This window comes from Eleutherodactylus coqui, chromosome 2 (genome assembly GCF_035609145.1).
Source record: "Eleutherodactylus coqui strain aEleCoq1 chromosome 2, aEleCoq1.hap1, whole genome shotgun sequence".
Lineage (NCBI taxonomy): Eukaryota > Metazoa > Chordata > Amphibia > Anura > Eleutherodactylidae > Eleutherodactylus > Eleutherodactylus coqui.
The window spans coordinates 120,347,878-120,371,627 of record NC_089838.1 but is presented as its reverse complement, the minus strand read 5'-3'; the positions used below and the strand labels follow the sequence as shown (position 1 = coordinate 120,371,627).

Below are 23,750 nucleotides of genomic sequence, written 5' to 3'. Positions count from 1 at the left end.
TTTGGTGTATGTGTAAATGAAAAAAATGTTTGTAAACTACACTAAGAACAAGAATCAATGTGAAGCTTAAGGCCAAACGCCCACGGACAGATTATCGCTGCGGAATTCGTGGCCAGACGCCCACTGCAAATTCCGCATCGATGTCCATCCATAGACATGCAATGTTAAATGATCTCCCCTGTCCACAAGCGGAAATCAACTGTGATTTTCCACTCGCGGGGGAGAATCGCAGCATGTTCTAGCCGTCCTTCCCACAATACTTCCACAGCGAGCACTGCGGAAGTATCGTGGGAAATTGCATCACATCACATCCCAGCACCAGCGCGTCATGCACTGCACTGCGCATGCGCGCAGGCTCACTGGCCGAGACGCTTGTGGAGGAACCCAGAGAGGTGAGTATAGGGTCTCTGGGGCTCGCCGGGTCTGATTCTGCTGCTAGATTTTGCACGGGCATTAGCCCTAAAGGGGTTGTTCAAGTTAAGGAAACCCCTGTCAATGAGTCCCCCATGCATTAAAATAAAAAAATCTGCAGTTACTCATCCCTCCCTGCTTCCCCGTTTGTCCTCTGCCAACAGCTATGGTCTTTTTGTGATGTTACTTTGCATGCTGAACCTATCTACTAACTCATTATGGCTGAGCACTGCCATCGATTGCTACAGAAGGTTTACGGGATATCACAGCTACCTGTATGCAAACAGTGGAGACAAGAGAACAGTGGAGAACGCATGGGGAGAGGGGAGCAACCACTGATTTTCTTTCTTTATTTTTTATTTAAAACGTCTGTGGTACATGATTACTGGGTACCTTCTGAAAGATACACCAATGTGCTATCGATAATGGCCAAGTGTATGCCAAGAGGGCATTCTTTTATCCAAGATATGTTATCTTGCAGCCTCAACTAAATGAACAAACGTTATACTTTTTTTTTAATGGCAGTCTATTGCAGACATATGTAATGCATTTGGTGAGAGTATTTCAAAAGTAACTCTGAAATCTGAAAATTGATTAAAAGTCAATGGAATTTGTTAGGATTCCATATACAATGGATACATCATATCATTACTCTCGTAATAACAGAAGTCAAAAATGGATAATGACGAGAATAATCAATACCAATTGTTGGTATAGTTTTCCTATCTGTGAATGCCAAAATATAAAGTGAGTTTGATACATTCTGTAACTGGGTCTTTGTATATGCTGGTTTGATATTTGGCCTGTATTGTCTATCACTGAATGTTCTTCACGTAATCTATTGTAAGTGAGGTATGAGCAAACAATAGGAAATCAATGTTTGGGATCTTGGGAAATCAAGGTCCTCTGTATAGTTAGAACTAAAACAATGCAATGTGGCTAGCAATATGTTAAAATAATTAAATGACTGGTCAAGAATGGGCCAATCAAAATGAGTGGTAGTTCTTGTTGGCAGTTATGGTCCTTTTAGATGAACCAAATCTCATTTGGATGAACAAGTGATGTCACCGCTAAAGGCCCATTTAAAACGAGTCATGATCGCTCAAAAATCGCTAAAAAGTGATTGTTTGAGCGATCATTGTTGCGTCTAAACGCGTGCCCATCGTGCACATTTCGGGCACTGCTAGCTGATTGTTAAATTCAGGCCAACCTAAAAATCGTTATTCGGCCTTATCAGGAGTTTTCCACGGGTAGTGCTGATAGCATTGTTTCCCGTCAGAGAACAATGGAACTGAAAGCAGATAAGTGCTTAACTGCTTTCAGTGAAGGCTTCATTTGCACACTACATTTCTATTAAGTAGCTGAGTAGCTACTTAATAGTTTATGCGAAATGATCGCTCAAAGCTGTCACTTTAACTGTCCTTTGAGTGCTCTGTGTAAATGGGCCTTAACTCATTGCAGTCTGTTTAGCAAATGCATCATCGGCTTGTTCAAATAAGAATAGTTTAGAATCGTCCCTGTACAAGCGAAAATAGGGACTGAACAATTGCTGTTTAACCCCTTCCCGCTCCAGGGCGTACCGCTACGTCCTGGCAGCCTGGTACTTCCCGCAACAGGGCGTACCGGTACGTCCTGGAGATAGCGCGGGATCACATAAGATCCAGCGCTATCCCGCAGCGGGAGCCGGCTGTCAGTCACAGCCGGCGTCCCGCTGCAACAGCGGGGGGGCATCGGAGATGCGCCGCCCGCTGTTAACCCCTTCTCTGCCGCGATCTAAGTAGATCGCGGCAGGGAAAGAGTTCACAGAGGGATCTCGCTCCCTCTGTGTCTCCGGCCGGAACTCGCGATGTCATCGCGAGAGCCCGGCCTGTCGCCATGGCAACAGGATGCCAGACACTGGCGTCCTGTATTGCCTGTGCCTATAATCGCTGTATAAGCGATAAGGCATGGCAGAGCAGTAGCTCTGCCATGCCTTATAACAGCGATCATAGGCACAGTGTTGTAAGTCCCTCAGAGGGACTCAAATAGTATAAAAAAAGAAAAGAAAAGTGTAAAAAAAGAAAAATGTAAAAAAAAATTTAAAAAAACCCTTTTTTTATGCTTTTTCTAATATTAGCATAAAAAAAGGGAAAAAAAATAAAAACCCCACATATTTGGTATTGACGCGTCCGTAACGAAGTGTACAAAAAGTTGAACACACTTTTTATTTTGTACGATAAAAATAGTAAAAAACAACGCTAAAAAACAGAGGCAAAATGCTAATTTTTAGCATTTTGCCTCCCAAAAAATGCAATAAAAGTGATCAAAAAAGCCGTACATTCCCCAAAATGGTACCAATAAAAACTACAGCTCGTCTCGTAAAAAATAAACCCTCATAGAGCTCCGTACATAGAAAAATTAAAAAGTTACAGGACTTTGAATGCAGCTATAGAGGAAAAAAAAGATTTCCAAAAAAAAGGGGGTTTTATTGCAAAAAAGTGTAAAAACCTAAAAAAAAATATAACAATTTTGGTATCGTTGTTACCGTACCGACCCGCAGAAAAAATTTAGTGTGTCATTTATGCTGCATGATTACCGCTGTAAAAAAAAAGAAAAAGAAATCTATGGCAGAATTGATGCGTTTTCTCTCTCTGTTATCATTAAAAAAAAAATTAAAAAATTTTACGATATTGTCTATGTACCCAAAAATGGCACCGATAAAAAACTACAGCTCGCCACGCAAAAAACAAGCCCTTATACGGCCGCGTCCACGGAAAAATAAAAAAGTTATGGCTTTTGAAAAATGGAGATGGAAAAATACCAAAAAATCGCTTGGTCCTCAACGCCAAAATAGGCCATGTCATTAAGGGGTTAAACGAAATGATAAGCAAATGAGCCAATGATGATTTTTATGCCAGCAGAAAATGAAAACAACGAATGAGAAGTAACTGATTCTTGCTCGTTGTTCAGTCGTGGCTCACATTAAGGCTTCAGTTACATGGGCGCATCGGTACCCGTACACCGGCGCCGATGCGCCCGTGTGACTGCAGGAAGGAGACGGACGTACCTGCAGACGGCCGTCTCTCTGCAGCGCCGGAGGAAAGAACACATGACCAGCAATGAAGCTGGTCACATGTTCTTTCCTCCTGCACTGCAGAGAGACGGCCGTCTTCAGGTACGTACATCTGCTTGTGTGAGTCACACGGGTGCATCGCCGCCGGTGTACGGGTGCCGATGCACCCGTGTGACTGAGGCCTTAGACTGAACAATTATTGTTCACTTTTGTTCATTTGAAATATTTTTTTTAAATGATAATTAGAGATGAGCGAGTATACTCGCTAAAGACAATTGCTCGAGCGAGCATTGCCTTTAGCGAGTACCTGCCCGCTCGAAACGAAAGGTTTGGGTGCCGGCTGCGGGCAGGGAGCTGCGGGGGAGAGCGGGGCGGAACGGAGGAGAGATCTCTCTCTGCCTCTCTCCCCCCAGCTCCCTCCTGCTGACTGTCGCTACTCACCGCTCCCCTGCACTGGCACCCAAACCTTTCGTCTCGAGCGGGCAGGTACTCGCTAAAGGCAATGCTCGCTCGAGCAATTGCCTTTAGCGAGTATACTCGCTCATCTCTAATGATAATTTTTCCATCTAAACACAGCATTAGCCAGAATTTCACCTTCTAAGCAATTGCCACGTTATGGGCGGTAGATCCTATTGCTGCCCCTTAGGCTTCTTTCACACAAGTGTATATCGGCTGCCATTTTAACGGCTCTATATTGGCTCGGCAGTGTGAAAGAGCCAATGACAGTGGCTGGAGAAGGGAGGGAGTTTAGCGGTGTGACTAACCCCTCTACTTTTGGATGATAAATTCATTTGTGCAGGGCTTTCTTTTTGCCTACTGGCATTATCTCTCAATTATGTTCTCTACAGCACCGTGTAATATGTTGTTGCTATATGCTTAAAGATGAATAATAATAGTAGATTTTCATTTACTAAGACCTGAATAGTTGATAGTTGGGTTTGGGTCTCAAGAGGTGAATATCATCAGTAAATGCAAAAAACTAACATAAATTTAATTACAATGCAATGTTCCATGAATTAAATGCTACCTCCATGTGAGCTGCATGTAATGTGAGTTGTTATCTGTTACCATAGGACATGAATGACATAGATTCATATACTTTAGGGAGAAAAGTTTACATTTAACAGTAATTTCCTCTACTTATCTTAGGCTGGGTTCCCACGGGGCAGATTCCCGCCAGAAATCTCGCGGTTTGGCCGCAGCAAAAACCGTGAAATTTCCGCCGGGAGAAGTGCCGTGGAAAACCCGCGGCGGCTTTGAAGCAGCCCGGCCGCTCGCTCTTCCGCTGCGGCTGGCGCTCCCATAGGGGAGAGCGCGGCCGCAACGGAAAGAAAAAAGAATGGACATGCTGGGGTCGGCAAAGCCGCGCCGCAGCCGCGGTTTCAGCCGGATTAACCGTAGCAGGTTGGCCGTGCCGTGTGCACAAGATTTTTGAGAAATCTCGTCCACATGGCTGGCTAATCCCAAGATTAGTGGCCGCAGGCGGATTTGCCGCGGCGAAATTCCGGATGGAATTTCCGTGGCAAATCCGCTCTGTGTGAACCCAGCCTTATACTGATTTTGAGTTGGACAATATTTTCTTCTCAATTAATATCTAAAGCAGAATTATGCTAGTTTCATAACAACTCACCCTGCATTGTGTTATGTCAGATTACCCTATTTATTGTTCATTTTATTATTAAAAAAGAATAAAAGAAATTAAGAATATTTTTTCTAGGGTTATTCCTATCATATAAAATGATGGCATGTTGTTTAATATCCCACTGTCAAAATATAACATGAAAGTAATATAACATGAAAGTTAATATAATGCTAGATCCCCTTCCTAGAGGAGACAATCCTGGGATTCAGTTGTGTAGGGAACTGAACCTTGGACTTATTAACTTGAATGGGGGTATTCTGCAATTCCATGTAGAGCGTCTCTCTCGGTCACCTGATGAGCAGGGAGTCTCAAAGTGGCTATATTCAAAATGATAAAGGGGCCAGGGTGCTAGTATCTAGTATTTAGACACCCTTCTTAAATACTTAGTTAAGGTGTTGCAGGCACATTCATTGCAAACAGGTGCGCAAAACCAAGCAAAAGCGCAATCTCCAGAGACAAACATTGTTTGTAGTGTGAACTGTATTGAAAAGCTCAGTTACTTTAAGCATGGTACTAAAAAAGAAACACAGTGCAAAAAGGTGTAGAAAGTAATAGAAAACCCATAAATTATTTCAAACAAATGAAAAAAATCGTTCAAACAAGCGAAAGTAAATGATCTGGGTCTAAACGCGGGGCAACAACTCAATGATGGACAACGTTCGGTTTAAACAATTCTCATTTGAACGAGCCAACGATGCATTTGCGTGTCTAAACAGGTTGAACGAATGTGATTGAGTTAGTCGTGACTTCACTTGATTGTTCAAACGAGAACTGGCTTATCTAAAAGAATCCTATGACCCCATTTACACTTAAAGATAATCGCTCAAAACTCTCTCAAACAATAGTTTGAGTGACAGTTTTGAGTGATCATCTTTCGATACTTTATAGTAGCTACGTAGCTACTACAGAATATGAAGCCGGAGCGGGACACAGCCGCGGCTGCTAATAGAACAATACAGCTGTTTTACATAAGCAAACAGATGTATTCTCAGGGCTGACTGCTAGTGTCCCCACTGTGATTTCACAGCAGGACACAGGCATAGGGAATCTTATCAGCACAGCCAACTGATAACAGCCTGCTCAGCTGATAACAGCTGATCACTCAATTCTAGCAAACTAGAATTCAGCAATCAACGACTCATGCACGAAAACTGCACAATGTCCCTGTATTTAGACAGAATGAGAATCGCTCAAAAGATAGCTTTGAGTGATTTTTGAGTGATTCTCATTGTATCTAAATGGGCCATAAACTACAACACCAGACATAAGCCATGAGCCACCTTGGCACTGTTTCTGTAAAAGTAAACTAGCACCTTTTCCCCTAATCTTTGGCAACACCTTTATCATTTGATTGACTAATTCCATTCCTTGCCATCAAATGTTACAGTATATTAAAATCAGGTTAACAGTTCAATAAGGAAACTTTCCTTCTTTTAATCCTGACAATAGCAGACAACTCATGAAAACAATTAGAACACAGCGGCTCTACCATTCATCAGTGTTGCAGAAAATAATGCATTTGAAATCATATCCATTTAATTTACCAGCAAACAATTATGTCCTCATCAAGATTATTACTAGATGCATACAAAAGCATTTAATTGAGGTTTTAGTGGAACGTTGTCTATATGTTGATTTATATTCAATCTGTCAAGATAATGAAAAGCATATCCATTGCAAAGTGGGACGGCATGGTAAACCTGTTGAAACTGAGCTAAAAGTTATATTACATTGACAATGAATTGGGGTGACTATGTCCTTGTAATCTGCTGCAAACAGAAATGATAGATGGATGGATGGATAGACTTTGCCCTTAAAGGGTTTTCAGACAGATTCTGTTGATGACCTATCCTTAGTGATTAACTACTGATGATCTATTCTGAGGATAAGTCATTAATAGAATTTGCCTGGAAAGCCCCTTAAATTTGTTACAGTAAAGAACAATATCATATGTAGTTCTCTGCAGTTCTAGAAAATGTTTCCTTAAAGAGTTTGCAAGGTTTGGATAAGCCATATTTCTTATAAGGATCTCCGATAGTAAGCTGATCAGAGGATATCCTGCTGAAGGGACCCTTTGCTGCTCTCCACTACCAGTTAAGCCACTCTCACATAGGCATTTGTAAAAACAAAGCATTTTACTGCGTTTTAGAATGCCATTTTTAAATGCATTTGATAACGCAATGGGTGATGTGGTGCATTAAAAAGTGCTTCAATGCACTAAAGTAGAATAGACATTTGATTTAGTGCCTATTAGAAATGCTGCGCTAAAATTCTTGTCTGAGAGGCCCCATTGCAATCAATGGAGGCTTAGTACATTTCCGTTTCAAACGCCCGCTAAATTCTGTAAAAAAACACCTGCGTTAGAATGGACTTAGAGTCTGTTCAGACTTTGTTATTAACATCATCCGAGAGTCCTGTTAGGATCTCTTTTTAAAATCTTGAAAACAGCAGCCGTAAATGAAACCTATCTTGGCCATTAATGAAAACTGCTGAAACAGAGACCAACAGGTCTCTATTTTGACAGGTTTTCCTTCATTTCCAGTATTTTGTGCCTGAAAGAATAGAGCAGGCCACCACATTTTTCTTTCCAGCACAAAATGTCAGAAATGAACAGAAATCTGCTGAAACAGAGACCTTTTAAATTTCTATTTTGTATCTATTTTCTCTCAGAAAGTAGATAGAACATCAACTGATCTTACCTGTGCTATTGAGGGAATAAAAGAATGCTATCTGTAAGCAGAGAGATGGTGGTGAGAGAACACCTAGCTAACATAAATGAATTCAAGTCTCAAGGTCCAGATGAATTAAATCCTAGGATACTAAAGGTAGCAGCGGAGGTAATTGCTGAACCACTTGCCATAACAGAAGAAGTCACAGAAGATTGGAAAAGGGCAAATGTTGTCCCCATCTTCAAAAAAGAGAAGACGGTGAATCCAGGAAACTACAGGCCTGTGAGCCTGACTTCTATACCAGGAAAAATCTGAATAAATTATTAAACAGCATGTATGCAAGTACGTGGATAAGAATGGAGTAATTACTCAGAGCCAGCATGGGTTTGTAATAAACAAGTCATGCCAGATACATCTAATTTCCTTCTATGACAGAATCACCAACTGGGTTTATCAGGGAAATGCAGTGGATATAGTATATCTTGACCTTAGTAAAGCATATGACAAAGTATCTCATACCATACTTATTGAAAGAATGACCAAATATGTGATTGACAAGGCAACTGTTAGGTGGAGGCACAACTGGCTGAGTGATCGTACTCAAAGAGTGGTCATAAATGGCTGCACATCCAAGTGGAAGAATGTATAAAGGGGGGTACCACAAGGCTCTGTCCTAGACCCAGTGTCGTTCAACATTTTAAAAAATGATCTGGAGGAGGGAATTGATCGAAAATGGGTCAAATTTGCTGATGACAGAAAGCTAGGAGGGATAGCTAACACTAGAAAAGAAAGAGAGAGTATTCAAAAAGATCTAGAAAAGCTTGAATAATGGGCAGTGGCTAACAGAATGGTATTTAACAAAGAGAAATGCAAGGTCCTACATATGGGCAAGAAAAATTTAAAAAAGCACATACAGAATGGCAGGAATTGGGCTAATCAGCAGCACATGTGAAAAAGACTTGGGTATACTAATAGATCATAGACTGAACATGAGTCAACAATGTGATGCAGCAGCCAAAAAGGCAATTGTAGGATGTATTAGGAGAAGCATAGAGTCTAGATCACATGAGATAATTATCCCTCTCTACTCTTCCTTAGTGACACCTCATCTGGAATACTGTGTCCAGTTCTGGGCATCCCACTTTAAAAGAGACAGAGACAAACTGGAGCAAGTTCAGAGAAGAGTTACCAAGATGGTGAGCAGTCTACAAACCATGTCCTATGAGGAACGGTTAAAGGATCTGGGAATATTTAGCTTGCAAAAAAGAAGGCTCAGAGGAGACTTAATAGCCGTCTATGAATATATGAAGGGCTTTTACAGTGCAGAGGGATCAGCCCTATTCTCATTTGCACAAGGAAATACTAGAAGCAATGGGATGAAACTGAAAGGGAGGAGACACATTAGATATTAGAAAAACTTTCTGACAGTGAGGGTAATGAATGAGTGGAACAAGTTACCACGGGAGGTGGTGAGTTCTCATTCATTGAAAGTGTTAAAACAAAAGCTGGATCGTTCTCCTCTCAGCAATGGAAAAACGCACAAACATGGGCTAACAATTCATCTCTATGTGCAAGTCTTATGGAGGTACATTGCAAAGTCATTACACGCTGGTACTGGTCCCCAGCAAGACTGGCGGATTTTTTCCCGGGGACCTCGGACAGATGCTGGAGGGGGTGTGGGAAGAGAGGATCACTGCTCCATATTTTCTGGAGCTGTCTGAGCATCCAAACTATCTGGCAGACATTCTTCTCTCTCTTGAAAAGAGTTCTGAAAATTGATATACATCCTTCACCTGAACTGGCGATTTTGTTGTTGGGAATAGAGGGGATCCCCAGTAAACATAGAAAATTTATTACGCATGGGCTACTCTCCATCAAACTACTGATAGCAAGATATTGGAGATGTCCCCAGACTCCCTCAGAGCAGGAGCTAATTAAGATGATATCAGACCATTGCTCTTACGAAAAAATACATGCCTACAGGAATGACACAATTGGAGTCTTTAGGGAAAGTTGGGATCCCTGGATAAACTATCTTAAATTAGAAGATTCTCATACATCCATTTAAAATGGATCTCGAGGGGTTCCGCGGTTCATTCACTTCTTGATCAGAATTTTGAGTTTAGACAATATAAATAGAAAGTAGAGCAGTCCACAGTAGATAGGAGCATAGATGCATTGAGTAGTTGTTCCCAACTCGTGCTCACTTGCTGACTCTGTCTTATAAAAACATAAAGTTTGTCTTGTATTTTAAATGATTCAAGTTCTACTTCTCAAAAGAGATCCTATAACCTTCCCTGAACCCCCCCCTACCACCCACTTGTTTTCCCTTTTTCTCCCTTTACTAATTCACACTCCTATCTCTCCCACTCCTCCCTCCTATCATCCCATTCCTTTTCTATTCATAAGTGCATCAAAATTACTCAGCACCTCAAGAAAATCTATAAGTAATTTGATTGTTATGACATCTTAAAGCCAAGGATAAGTATTTAAGAGTTCCTCTTTTGACATAGAGAACAATTCTAGCTGAAGAAGGAGGAAATGTTTGTATTATCAAATTTGTTTTCCAAAGATGTACCTTCCACAGAAAAGGTTTTGAGATAATATTTGTTATTAATATGTTTTGGATGTGCTGTAATTTCTGATATTCTAAATTAATAAAAATATTGAACAGTAAAACAAAAGCTGGACAAATATCTGTCTGGGATGATTTAGTGAATCCTGCACTGAGCAGGGGGTTGGACCCGATGACCCTGGAGGTCCCTTCCAACTCTACCATTCTATGATATTATGACCTAGCAGTCTCTGTTTTAGTTAATTTCATTAATGGCTAAGAGAGGTTTTCAACTTTCAACAGTTTCCTGAATCTGTTTTCTAAACCAACCAACTTTGAACTAGTTAAGTTGTTTGGGAGTAAAGAACAAACAAGGATCAAGATTTATTTTCATTTCGCTCAACCCCTCAATGATCAGTCAATTTTAGGCCATAATAACAAACCAATTTTACAGTGGAACTTCAACATTGCATTCCAAGCTGGTCATCTAATGGTTTGTTTTTTAAAGGATCAGTTGTATTTTTAAAAAACTTCATTTTGAATAGATAACATGTATTTTAAAACTTTTATAAAAATCTGGGGGGGGGGGGGGGGGGACGACACACAGATATATCACCATTAGTTTTTACAGTGTTCAGTACACGGTATAAATAACATCATAATATTATTCTCTGCATCACCACAATTAGAGCAATACCAAATTATATCGTTTTTTTATGTTTTACCTCTTTTACAAACTAGAAACATTAATATACAGTAGAACCTCAACTAACGTCATTAATCCGTCTGGAGGCAAGGGACTTTAGTAGAAATCAATGTTAGCTGAGGACATTATTTCCATAGGAATTAATGTAAATCCAATTAATTGGTTCTAGACGTTCCAAAAACACACCAAACCCCATTTAATAGAGAATAACTCTGGGCTTTAATACCAAAAACAATAACAATACTGAATGAATATAAAACACAACTGTAAAAAATAATTTAACATTGCAGGGACATCATTATAGCAGTACGTATCACTGTCTTATCTGGGGTTTGACATAGGACTGCAGGGACATCATTAGCAGTATGTATCACTGTGTTATCTGTGCTTTGACATAGAACTGCTGTATTTATTTGCAAACGTTTCTTTACTGTACTCATCCGTACAGTACTTACATTTTGTAATATAGTGGGGATTCAGGAGGCAGGCAGCATTCAGCCGGCACTTTGGAGATTCAGCTGCCGTACCGTGTCAGGAGGCAGGCAGACAGAGCAACGTTCAGCCGGCACTGTGGAGAGGGGGAGGAGTAGGCGCACGCTGATGCAGGAGAAGCAGGAAATGACCGGCATCAGCTGTGCGCCGGCTCACTGAGCGGCCCCCGGGGTCATGGTGCAGTCGGTGCCCTTATCTGAGGAATGCAACTTTATTTGAGGGATTGCCACTGCTCTGACACATTGTTAACACAACGTAAGTTAAAAACAGTGTTACTTAAGAGCAATGCTACTCAAGGGTTTACTGTATATATATTTTTACTTTTGGGGTGGTGGGGTGTTGGTAGGCGGTGATCGCCATATTCAAAGAACCATAATATTTTAATTTTCTGTCAGTGTAGCGGTGTGAGGGGTTTTATCATTTTGTGGGACAAACTGAAGTTTTTGATGGTATCTTTTTTTATTTATAAGACTATTCGATTGCTTTTTATTATATTTTCGTGATGTAGAATATAAAAAATTATCAATATTGGATTTTTTTTACACTGGATCATAGAGTTTTAATAATGTGCTAACATTTCAGTTGGGGTTTTTATATAGGTTTTTGCATAATAAGGGTTTGAAGGTTTTTTTTAATTTTTTCTTAGATTTTATTAAAGTTTTTTTTTACCCTTTTTACTTTTGTCCCATTATGAGACTTGAATTTCATCAACTTTTATTGATTGTTGCTAGCATATGCAGCTATGCTTCAGTATGGCCATGTATGCTACAAGTCTATTAGGCTCTGCCTTCTGGGTGCCACAACAACTCATGGGAACCTCACATTTGCATTGCAGGGTCCAATGAGTGACAGAAAGAACTGCCTTTCTTTGTCAGCCTCTTCAGATGATAAAGTCACATTGACTATAGGCGTAGCGTCAGAGATCGCTGGGGTCGCCATGGCGACCCGACTCCTGCGCTCAGGGGGCCCCGAGGTCACCCTCCGCCGTACCCATGTGCACATTCAGTGCATTAATGGCTGGCCGTTCTGTCTGCAGCAAGATTCTCATCACACAGCAGCCAGAATGGCCAGCCTGAGAGGAAGCCCGGAAAAGCAGGAGGGAGGAAATCTCATGGACCAGCAGGGCACAGTGATCACGTGATCATCTATCTATCTATCTATCTATCTATCTATCTATCTATCTATCTATCTATCTATCTATCAATCTCATATCTAATCTAATATCTATATATCTCATATCTATCTATCTATCTATCTATCTATCTATCTATCTATCTATCTATCTATCTATCTATCTATCAATCTATCTATCTATCTATCTATCTATCTATCTATCTATCTATCTATCTATCTATCTATCTATCAATCTATCTATCTATCTATCTATCTATCTATCTATCTATCTATCTATCTATCTATCTATCTATCTCCAAGCTATTCATGTTTGGAAAGATTACACCAAGGGGCTAGATCATGTATGCAGCACGATCCAGGTATGGGTACGGGGGAGTGTGTGGTGGAGGCCCAGGGGGGAGCCCCGAGCTGAACTTTTGCACCTTGGCCCCTGAGCCCTCAGGTACACCCCTGACATTGGCTATGGCATCTAAAGGAAGAAACCGCTGGGACCAGAGGTAGCTCCAATCAGCTTACTTCTAAGAAGGCAAGGTGCATGCATCAGAAGAAAGTCTTTTGTGGTTGCTGTAAGAAGGCATATGGGCGGTCACTAACAGATTAAAACGAAAGATCCATGAAGAAATGGCAGCCCATATCTTAACCTGTCCATGATGACACAGAGTCCATCACTCACATCCAGCTGCTAACATTGTAAACACTGGTGGCAACATATTAGTGGCCAGTATGGAATGAAACAGTACTGCTTACACTTCATTTGCCCAGTTGTCCTTCTGTTATTATATCATGTCATATATGCCATTCCCCTTGACAATGCCTGCTGTAAAGATCACACACTATGATATACTAGTAAGTGGAGTTGAGGGTAGTCCTCATACACATTTCTTTCATTTTAATATAACATTTTATTATAGAGCAAACAATTTTTATAGTTTTGTATGTATCCATGAAACAGCTGGTGACATTACATAAAGTATCGGAGAAAGACATGAAGTAAAAGGTAAAGGAAGAAATATTGTCAGGCATGAGTTGTAGAGTCTCTTTTGGCACAAGATTGAATCTTAGAATAATTCGAATTATTGAGACCTGGGGCATAATCTGAAAAACTGAAATTAAGGCATGAAATTGCTTGATAATTTTTAAGCACATTCTTCGTGTCTAGAGTAAAGGTCAACACAGTAGGATGCAATATGCAGAATTTCCTCTAAGTCTTTTATATAATACCGAAGTAGAATTATAATGAAAAAGTAATATTCCTGTATTTACACAGAGCCCCCTTCCAGGCTTTCTGTAAGTACACGCCTAAAGGACTAAGCAAATATAAGCTTCAGTGCTTGCTTTGTTGACTTGGGGCAAATTATCATCGTTTTACTGATGTATTGATTTACATATATTACAAGTGGAGAATTGAATTGTAACCATCTAAGTGAGTGATTTCTTAACGGCACGGTATATACATGTGATTTTTCCTCAGTCTTAGCTCTGTTAATATCATAAAGGTGAAAGATTTATTGGTCAGAAATGATAACACTAAACTCCTTCAGTGGCAGGTTTATTATTACAGTGCCACTGTACTACTTTGACAGTTGGTATTATGGCAGGGAAATCTCTGGGGCTTGCTGCACTGAGTATGCAGTAAAGTCCCCGGAAGATTTCAGATGACAGCTCAGTGCTCTGCACATTTCAGCACTAGAGCTGTCCATGGAAATCTTCCGGGGTTTAACTGCATGGTCTATGCAGCAAGCCCTTAAAGGGGTAATGGCTTAATATTTAATTGAAGATATGTAATTCTCAGGAATGGATATATATGTTTACATGCACACATCAACACAGTGAGTCAATTAGAAAGGACTTCTTCATGACGCTGTATTCACAAGGTTGGGTGAGTTTTTGATTAGTGAAAAACTGACCATTTTCAGTGCAATCTTCATATGTTTTTCTCACACAGTTTTCTCTGCTTTGCGCTTCCTGGTTCTCTTTTTATTGTGGTTTCCATAGTAACATGCATTAAAAACGTATCACACTTGCATGCAAACCGCAAGTTGTGATTGTGATGCATTTTTTCACACTGCCATAAGAAATAATGGCAATTCTTGAAGAAGAATTGCACAAAAGTAGGACATACTGCAATTTTGCTAGTTGGACATATTGGTCTGACAGAAAAATAGTTGGTGTGAATTATTCAATTTAAATGAATGGCTTCTTGTGTAAATTCTGTTCATCTCAGAATTGGATAAAACTCAAGCAGGAAAATTGCCTGTGTTATTACAACCTTAGGGCTTGTTCACATGAGCGCTATTTTTGCTGCGAGAAAAGATTGTGCGTATAGTGCTGTAAAGATCGCGTGAATGGTCTACTTCAAGCTCCGTGAAGTTGCCCGTTCACATGATCCGAGGTGCATGCTGCGTGCCTTCAAGTCTCCCATAGGAGCCTATGGAAAGCAAGCAGCAAAGATAAGACATATTTTATCTTTGTGCGCACCTAGCATATCCTATCTTTTTTAGGTGCGCTGATTCAGCGAGCCTAACATTATCTCATATGAATGCTTCTAAAGGGACCTATTGGTTACTATTAGGATTGCATTCTGTGAGCTGCTAACAGCACGAAACAGCGCTCATCTGAATGAGCCCTCAGGCACGAATGATTTTTCCGTCTGATTTTTGAGTCCGAAAATTGGTCGGAAATAGAGCCTATTCATTTGAATGGGTGTATTCACATTTTTTTTTCGATAAATCACAGCATTTCCTATTTTTGTCTGATTCTTGGATGGGAATATTACATGTAAATGTGCAGAGTCCTGCACATTGGTTATTACACAGACAAGGATGTCCGTATGCTGTCCAATACAAGTTGCGCCCAAGATTCTCAGGGGCAACTTTTAAAATATCGGTGTGCCTATAGCCTAAGAGACATTAAAACTTTTGCATTTCATGAAACAAAATCAGGGTATTTCTTAAGGCTCATTTACAATGGACAGTTATCGCCAAAAATTTGCTAATCGGCGATCGTTTTAGCGATAATCGGTGCGTGTAAATGGACGTGGGGCACCAGCATTTCAGGCACTTTTTGCTGATCTTTGAAATCAAGCTGACTTGATTTTAACAATCACTTTCATCAGTCTTTCTCTACTGTGGGGGAGTGCTGATAGCATTGTTTCCCTGTGAAGAACAAAGGATCTGAGCGCAGATAATAGCCTCTGGCTATTAACTGCATTCAGTGAAGGCTTCATTTGCACACCAAATTGGTATTTAAGTAGCTGAGTAGCTACTTAAATACCAATTATTTTTTATGCAAAATAATCGCTCAAAGCTGTCACTCAAACTGTTGTTTGAGTGATCTTTGAGCGATTATCTGCTCGTGTAAATGGGCCTTAACTTAAAGAGGTAAGAAAAAATCAACAATAAAGGCACAGACAGTATCCTAGTTCAATCAATGACACATGATTTAAAAGAAGCACAGTGAGTCAGACAGAGATCAATGTAGTGAAATATTCTGGATTTACTATTAGTGTACACTTACCATCAAACCACTCATGTGAAACTGGATCAAAACTGCCATATAACTGCCCTATGGTAATAGCCTTTGGATTTATAAAAATATAATCAACTCCATGTTCATCCATTTGTCCCTTTGTTTCCAAATCTTTTAGGACTTCAGCTAGGACTTTAAGTGCAGAAGTTTTCCCCCCAAGTGGGCTTCCAATCAACATAAATCCATGTCGAACCAACATCATTTCATAGATCTGTTTAAAAAAGAGATTATATTTAGGGACACTTTTTACATTTACAGATACACAAAGTATATACAACATATAGAGTATACTGACTTTGATTCATCACAGACAAACATGAAAAAATAGTAAATGCAAGAAATACTTTACATTGTCAAATAATTTGCTTTCATCATTTTAATATTGCTGTCTTTCCTAGCATGGAAATTAAAATATTTCTAATTACCTAACCCAACTTTCCTACCTCTTATTTACATTGTTACTCCCTACCCTCCACGGACCAATAATGACCTCCTCTCCCCTACCTATCTTTTCACCCCATAAACTGAACTGAATGCTACATGAGGTTTTCGGTAGACCTGTCAACTTGTGTCACTGGAATAGAAACAAATACACATAATTTATCTCCAGTATATCAGAATTCCATTCTTCTACACTAACTGGCTGTTGTAGGTTCACTTGGGCTACAACTACTGATTCCTATTGGGTTTCTGCAGGAAAATATTGATGAAGATTTTTTTTCTTGCAGAGTGTAACTGTAATTTAATTATTTTTTAATGCATAAAACACAATTCTAAGCATTTTTTAAATAAAAAAAGCATAATATGTGTTGCGGGAATAATATAGCAGATGTCCCCATTTCCATGCTTTCTATTCAGCTATGCAGCTAGGTTAAGATGTATTTCAAGAGGGTTTTTCTACCACAAGCATACAAAATAGGCTAATTAAAGATATTGTAAAAATGCCTAGAATCACCCACTCTGTACATTAAAAAAATAAATAAATGATGGATATACTTTTAGATTACCTAAAGTACAACTTAGTATTCAGCACCAAATGAATTGAAAATGTGAGTTAGCTCCTGAATAATTTTATCTGAAAAATCCTGCTTATGGTGGCTCAATGAAGAAACTTTAGTAAAGAGATGAGAGAGTGCCGGATACTTTCGAAATCCCATTATATCCTAACCTCTTCTAAGCCACTTTAGTGCTGCAGTGTTTGTCTCCTGTTTTCTGTACTATCTAGTTCATTTCATCATTCTGCTCTTGCAGAAAAGAGAATCACGAAAAAAATGGTCCCTATGCCTGCAATACATATTCCAGCAGTTCACGGGGGTTAATGGCAAAAAGTAAAATTATTATTGAAATGCAATATTGTAAAGATAATTAAATAGGTGAATCAATTTGTTTCGTTTTAGTTTGGAAACGAATAAAGCTAAATAACTGTAATCTGCAGGTTGTAATTTAAGATTTAACATAGGAGGCCGCCAGTCATTCTAATACCATACTGTATTTACTACAGGTCAGAATAATAAAAAAAATTTCATGACCACAATTTTCTGATGGGGGAGTGAATGTGTAAAAAAATCACTTATCTGTTAATTATGACTAAGGATGAATATGTGAAGGAGAAATCAGTAATAATTACCTTTACATATTGTAAACTATGTGGTCAGAGTTATGTATAAAGTAGTTAACCCCTTAGAAACATGGCCATTTTACATTTTGTTTGTTTGTTTTTGCTTTTTCATTCCTGCTTTTAAAAAATCATAACTTTTTCCATTTTCCATCAACATAGCTATATGAGGAATTATTTTTTTTGGTGGAGTTGTGTTTTTGAATGGCACCATTTAATATACCATATAATATGCTAGAAACGTTTTAAATATTTCTAACTAGGGTTAAATGGGGAAAAAAAATACAATTTACTATTTTTGCAGAGGATTGTTCTTACAACATACATGGAGCAGCAAAAATGACATGTTAACGTTATTCTAGGAGTCAGTCTGATTATGTTGATACAAATTTAATATAGTTTTCTTTAAATGTTATATTACTTTTAAAAAATAAAATCTTTAAAAAAAAAATAAAACACTTTCTGTTGCCATCTTTTGCCCACCATAACTTTTTTTTTCTGTCAACGGGGTCGTATGAAGGCTTGCTTTTTGCAGGATGACTTGTAGTTTCTAATTGTACCATTTCACAGTTAATAGGACTTTTTGATGAGACGTTTACAGAAATGATGATACAATTTTTTTTACTTGATTTTTTGATAAGACAAACTGTATTTTTTAGTTTTATTTATTTTTTAATAATAATTTTGTTTATTTTTTAAAGTCCCCATTGGGGACTTCAACCAGCGATTGATCGTTCAATCACTTATACAATATACTGCAATACCTCAGTATTGCAGTATATTGTACTTTCTCAGGCATTCTATTAAGCACTGCCACAGGCTTGATAGGTAAAATTCCATGGCAGCAATGGGGGCCTTCACAAGGCTCTTGACTTCCATGACATCTAAATGGCACCTCATAATCAGGGGCCGTTTAGAAGACAGAGGAACTTCATACAAACTGCAAACACATCCAACATATATGTACATATATGTCATCAATCGGTTCAAGGATTCTCTAGTTTTATGCAAATAACACTTCAAAATTGCATACTTTCCCTATTTCCTATAATTTTGCTTAAAGGGGTTGTCCCGCGCCGAAACGGGTTTTTTTTTTTTCACCCCCCCCCGTTCGGCGCGAGACAACCCCGATGCAGGGACCTAAAGAAAAATCCGCACAGCGCTTACCTGAATCCCCGCGCTCCGGTGACTTCTTACTTACCGGCTGAAGATGGCCGCCGGCATCTTCTCCCTCGGTGGACCGCAGGGCTTCTGTGCGGTCCATTGCCGATTCCAGCCTCCTGATTGGCTGGAATCGGCACGTGACGGGGCGGAGCTACACAGAGCTACACGGAGCCCCATTGAGATAAGAAGAAGACCCGGACTGCGCAAGCGCGGCTAATTTGGCCATTAGACGGCGAAAATTAGTCGGCTTCATGGAAACGAGGACGCTAGCAACGGAGCAGGTAAGTGAAAAACTTCTTATAACTTCTGTATGGCTCATAATTAATGCACAATGTACATTACAAAGTGCATTAATATGGCCATACAGAAGTGTATAGACCCACTTGCTGCTGCGGGACAACCCCTTTAATGACTGGAAATATTTTTGTTTATATTCTGGCTCTCAAAGCCGATACAGATCTAATATTTCTCATAGTTGAAGGTTTGCTGCAATGCATATAGTCTAGGCAATCCTATGTGAGTTAAATAACTCAGACACCAGGCTGATGGTTCTTATTGTCCTTGGTACAAATCCTAGGACAGGTAAGAGATGTTTGCTTTTTGTTCAAATAAGACTTGACTTTAAGCAATTTTGTAAATGGTTATTCAGTGTTATAATAGATGTGTTACGTTTTATTACTGAGATACTAACAATAGTTTTCAACATGAAGAACTGTCAGCCCAAGTAAAGTGAGAATACCATGAGTCTACATAATGTAATAAAAGACTGTTATATGCTTAATTCACTCATTGAGAAGCCTGATGTAATATATTCAACAGAAAATGCTATCACATGTATAAGAGGAACACTGGCTGACTTGTATTATCTTCTTGATGAAGCAAGGGACTGGTTGCAGATTCATTTTCCTGGTGATTTCCCTGATGGACACCTCTAGACTGCCATGGTCAGAAGCTGGCAAAACAACCCTTGGGAAGAGGTCAGAAATGATGCTATCAAAAAGCGGGACATCATGGGACAAAAACTGCAAATTGAAAATCAGAGAAAGGAAAAAAATGAGCAACAGTGCATTTCATAAAAGAGAATATCTGTCCTCTGAAACAGCTTAAAAATACTGTAAATAAATACTACGATGATTGCATTTTATCAATAATAATTCACATAAGTATGATACATTTGTAAAGTAAATATAGCTGACATTCAAAAATCAAGTGCATATTTTAAAGCAACCTTAAATGCAGCATTTGTCCCAAATTGTAAATTCAGTAGACAAGTTAAAAAAACGACTATGACACCTTTATAAATTCTAAATTACTTGTTCTTTTTTATTTTCGCTTTTCTTATTGAAGAGGAAACAGTCTAGTTTTGTAATATACATGTATTTAAAATTCTGCTCACACAATGTACCTTTCTGATAACAGTGCAGCCTCTGTACAGTAGAATGCTATAGACCACATATTAGTCCTGTGTAAATGCATCTATGAGCTAATACAATAGAACTAAACAGGGTGTCAGTCATGTCAACCTCCCCCATGCATCATAGTACTCCTAGCATTCAGTTAGCAACAGGATCACATAACATGTCTGAGGATTACATCACCAATGCCCCTTTTACTTTTGGTGATGTCATCAGGAGCTCCTTCACGCTTGGACAGCCTGTTTAGATTGCACGATTCTTGTTGAGGATCGCGCAGTCCTCAGGCACTTATCGTTCAGTGTTTCACATTCCTATCAGTGTTTAAACTGCCTGAACCGGGGTAGTTTTTTGTGCTGGCTGAAACTCAATGATGAATAAGAAGCGCACGTTTCTCATTCATCAGTGGCTCATGTTTAAACTGAATGATTATCTTCGGTTGTGCTCGTTTGAATGATAATCGTTCCATGTAAAGGCAGCTCAGCACCATGTTTAGTCTTATTTTAATTTTGCATTTTAGATGGAATTGTATTATATAGGTATAAAAGCTGAATTTTTTTGGTAGAAACATGCAAAATCTTCTATTCTATAAATAAACAAAATTAAACAAATAGAAGTTAGAACATGCCGCTCACATACACAGTAGAATCAGTTTGTTCTTCTAAAGCTTTCTGAGGTGAGCTCAGAAATGTAGCAATTACTTTTAAGATCCGAGCTTCATTTGATGTTCATAGCAACACAAAAGTTAAATGTACAACAAACAGGTGTTCTAGCATGTTTAGCTAAGATGTCAGATGGTTCTCAATTATAGCTGTGTCTCAAACTCCATGCAGAAGAAGATTCTTAAAGGCTATGTTGCTGAGTCTCGACATCTTTGACATGGAAAAATACATATTTTGAATCTGCATCTTTTGGGCTAACAAGCTGTTACATTTGTTTGGGGGGGGGGGGGTTATGAGAGAACAGATTCCTTTTACTTTTCAGGCTGCAGTCTTCATTACTTTATTCATTTTAAGACCACTTGATACACAGTTTGCAACCTGCTCTTAGTTTCAGAACTTTCTCAGGTGGGCTTTTCCTCTCCAGTAATGCATGCTGGATGTAAGTTCTGTGCCTTCATGGAGCTGCTGCCTTCACTACTTCTCATGTATCTATACAGTTTCACTCCTGCAGTGAGTTTTCCTTCTACATCTCATGAGAAGAAATTTTCACTGCTTTATGCTAAGAGATACAGATTCTGAGACGTGTGTGATTTTCCCTCTCTACCATGGGTTCTCTTCTCTGTCTCTGTACACATAAATGTGGAAAATTTCCCTTAAATGGGAAAAATTGGCCTCTACCTCACTGTTTATTGTTGCCTTCCTCTGGATTAACATTGGGAGGGGTAACAGGATGAACTGGATGGACATATATTAAGTTATTTTCTGCTCCCTACATCCTATTACCTCTCCATGCTGCTATCCTTACGGCCCCTGGCATACTAGCGTATTGGGGTCGTGTGCTGTCCATGTTAATCTACAGACAGCACATGGCCCCATTATAGGGTTATGAGGATATGTTTATTGACGTTTTTCAAGTGGACCAATGGTCCACATGAAAAAAACTCATTGCATTTCCTATTCCTGTTCATATCATGGATGATAAACAGCACATACAAGTGCTTGTCAATGTACTGGCTGTGCATAAGTGAGACAGCACACAGACATGTGTGCTGTCTGATGTCAGGTGCTTCTGAGCATCCGGAGCACAACTCAAACACACAGGCAGTGTGCACCAAGCCAAACACTGAGAAAAGGAAGGCAAAAGAACAGAGCACAGCCACGTTTAATTTGCCATTGCATTTATCTTGGAAGCAACAAGACAACCAGTTATGTGCAGGTGTTGCACAGACTCTACAGTTGCAAAATGCTACAAAATGTTTAATGGGCACTATTTACAATTTGCCTAATTTTGCAAATGGGAAGCGATGAAAAAATTTGCACAACACTATCTATATTCTTTACACTTTTTACTGTACATTTCTTAGGCCAAATGCACACGACCGGGTCAGATGTTGCATTCGAGATCCCGCAGCAGAATCTGACCCAGTGCCCAGCAGGTGACCCCTGCTTATCTGCCTGGATTTACTCTAGTTTGTGGTGCAGATGTGCCAGGGTCACACTGGTGCACATGCGCAGTACAGATGACACCGCGCCATCGCTAGGTGATGACGTGGATTCTGTGGCCCGTCCGCAGTGACAGCTGTGGACAGGCCACAGATCAGACAGCTTCCATTGACTGCAATGGAAGCTGTCCACATGGAATCCGTGCAAAAATAGAACATGTTGTGATTTTCCCTTCTCGAGTGGAAAATCACAATTGATTTCCGCTTGTGGACAGGGATTTTCTATAGCATGTTTATGGGCAGCATTTGCTGCCAAATCCGGAGGTGGACGCCAGCTCCCTTTTCCGCAATGTAAATATGCCAATGTGCGTTGGGCCTTAAAGGAGTTTTCCAATATCTACAACAGTTGTTAGCATAAACCTATATCGTAAGTTATGTACCTTTTAAAATGACCCTCTAGGCCTGGACAAACAAAGATGGCGGCACCCACTACTCTGACTACCTGATGTACACTGTGCATTAGTATGCATCATTAGTCTAAAACACTACACCTTCTTTGATTGACCAGTGCAACCCATATGAGCGGCATTGACCAGTAGGAGCAGCATGTAGTTTCTTGGACTACCAATGCACAATGTGCATTAGGTAGTCAAAGAAGTGGTTCAGCCATCTTTGTTTGTTAAAGCTTGGAGGTTTGCTTTAACCCCTTGAGTGGCGGGTTTCCTACCACCCTGTCGTGCCCACCAGGGCAGGTTTTTTAAAATGGTCTAATCATTGAATTTCAACTAATTTTGCAGTTGCGTCTCAAGAGCCATAACTTTTTCATTTTTCCATTGACATGGCCATATAAGGGCTTGTTTTTTGCGGGACAAGTTGTGATTTTTTAAACAGGGGGGAGGAAAAAAAGAAATGGGGAAAAAAGAAAAAAAGGGGCCATGTCATTAAGGGGTTAAATAATGTATTAACTTCCTTCTCTGGGTCATTATGACGCATGGATACCACATGTGTGATTGTATTTTTGATTTTTTACAAAGTAAAGGGAGACAAGTGTTTTTATTATTTTTTTAAATAATTTTTTACCTTTTTTTTTTTTTTTACCTTTTTTTTTTGTCCCTTTAGGGGACTTCCACAGGGACTCATCAGGACCCCTGATCACATTTCAGGGGTCCGATGGTGACAGCCCTTTACATGCTGCAGTGACAGCCCTTTACATGCTGCAGTCACATAGACTTTAGCATGTAAAGGGTTAACACAGCAGAGATCGGAG

The 23,750-nt window shown here is 39.5% G+C and overlaps 1 protein-coding gene across 1 annotated transcript in view; it reads right to left on the bottom strand.

Moving 5' to 3' along the window:
- LOC136610023 (dynein axonemal heavy chain 3-like) overlaps positions 1-23,750 on the bottom strand; it is a 1,175,415-nt gene that overhangs the window by 596,297 nt on the left and 555,368 nt on the right. The window contains exons 33-34 of the mRNA XM_066589293.1: positions 19,825-19,989; positions 16,177-16,399 (exon numbers count right to left, since the gene is read on the bottom strand). Of these exons, the coding sequence (XP_066445390.1) occupies positions 16,177-16,399; positions 19,825-19,989 (388 nt within the window). The remainder of the gene's footprint in view (positions 1-16,176; positions 16,400-19,824; positions 19,990-23,750) is intronic.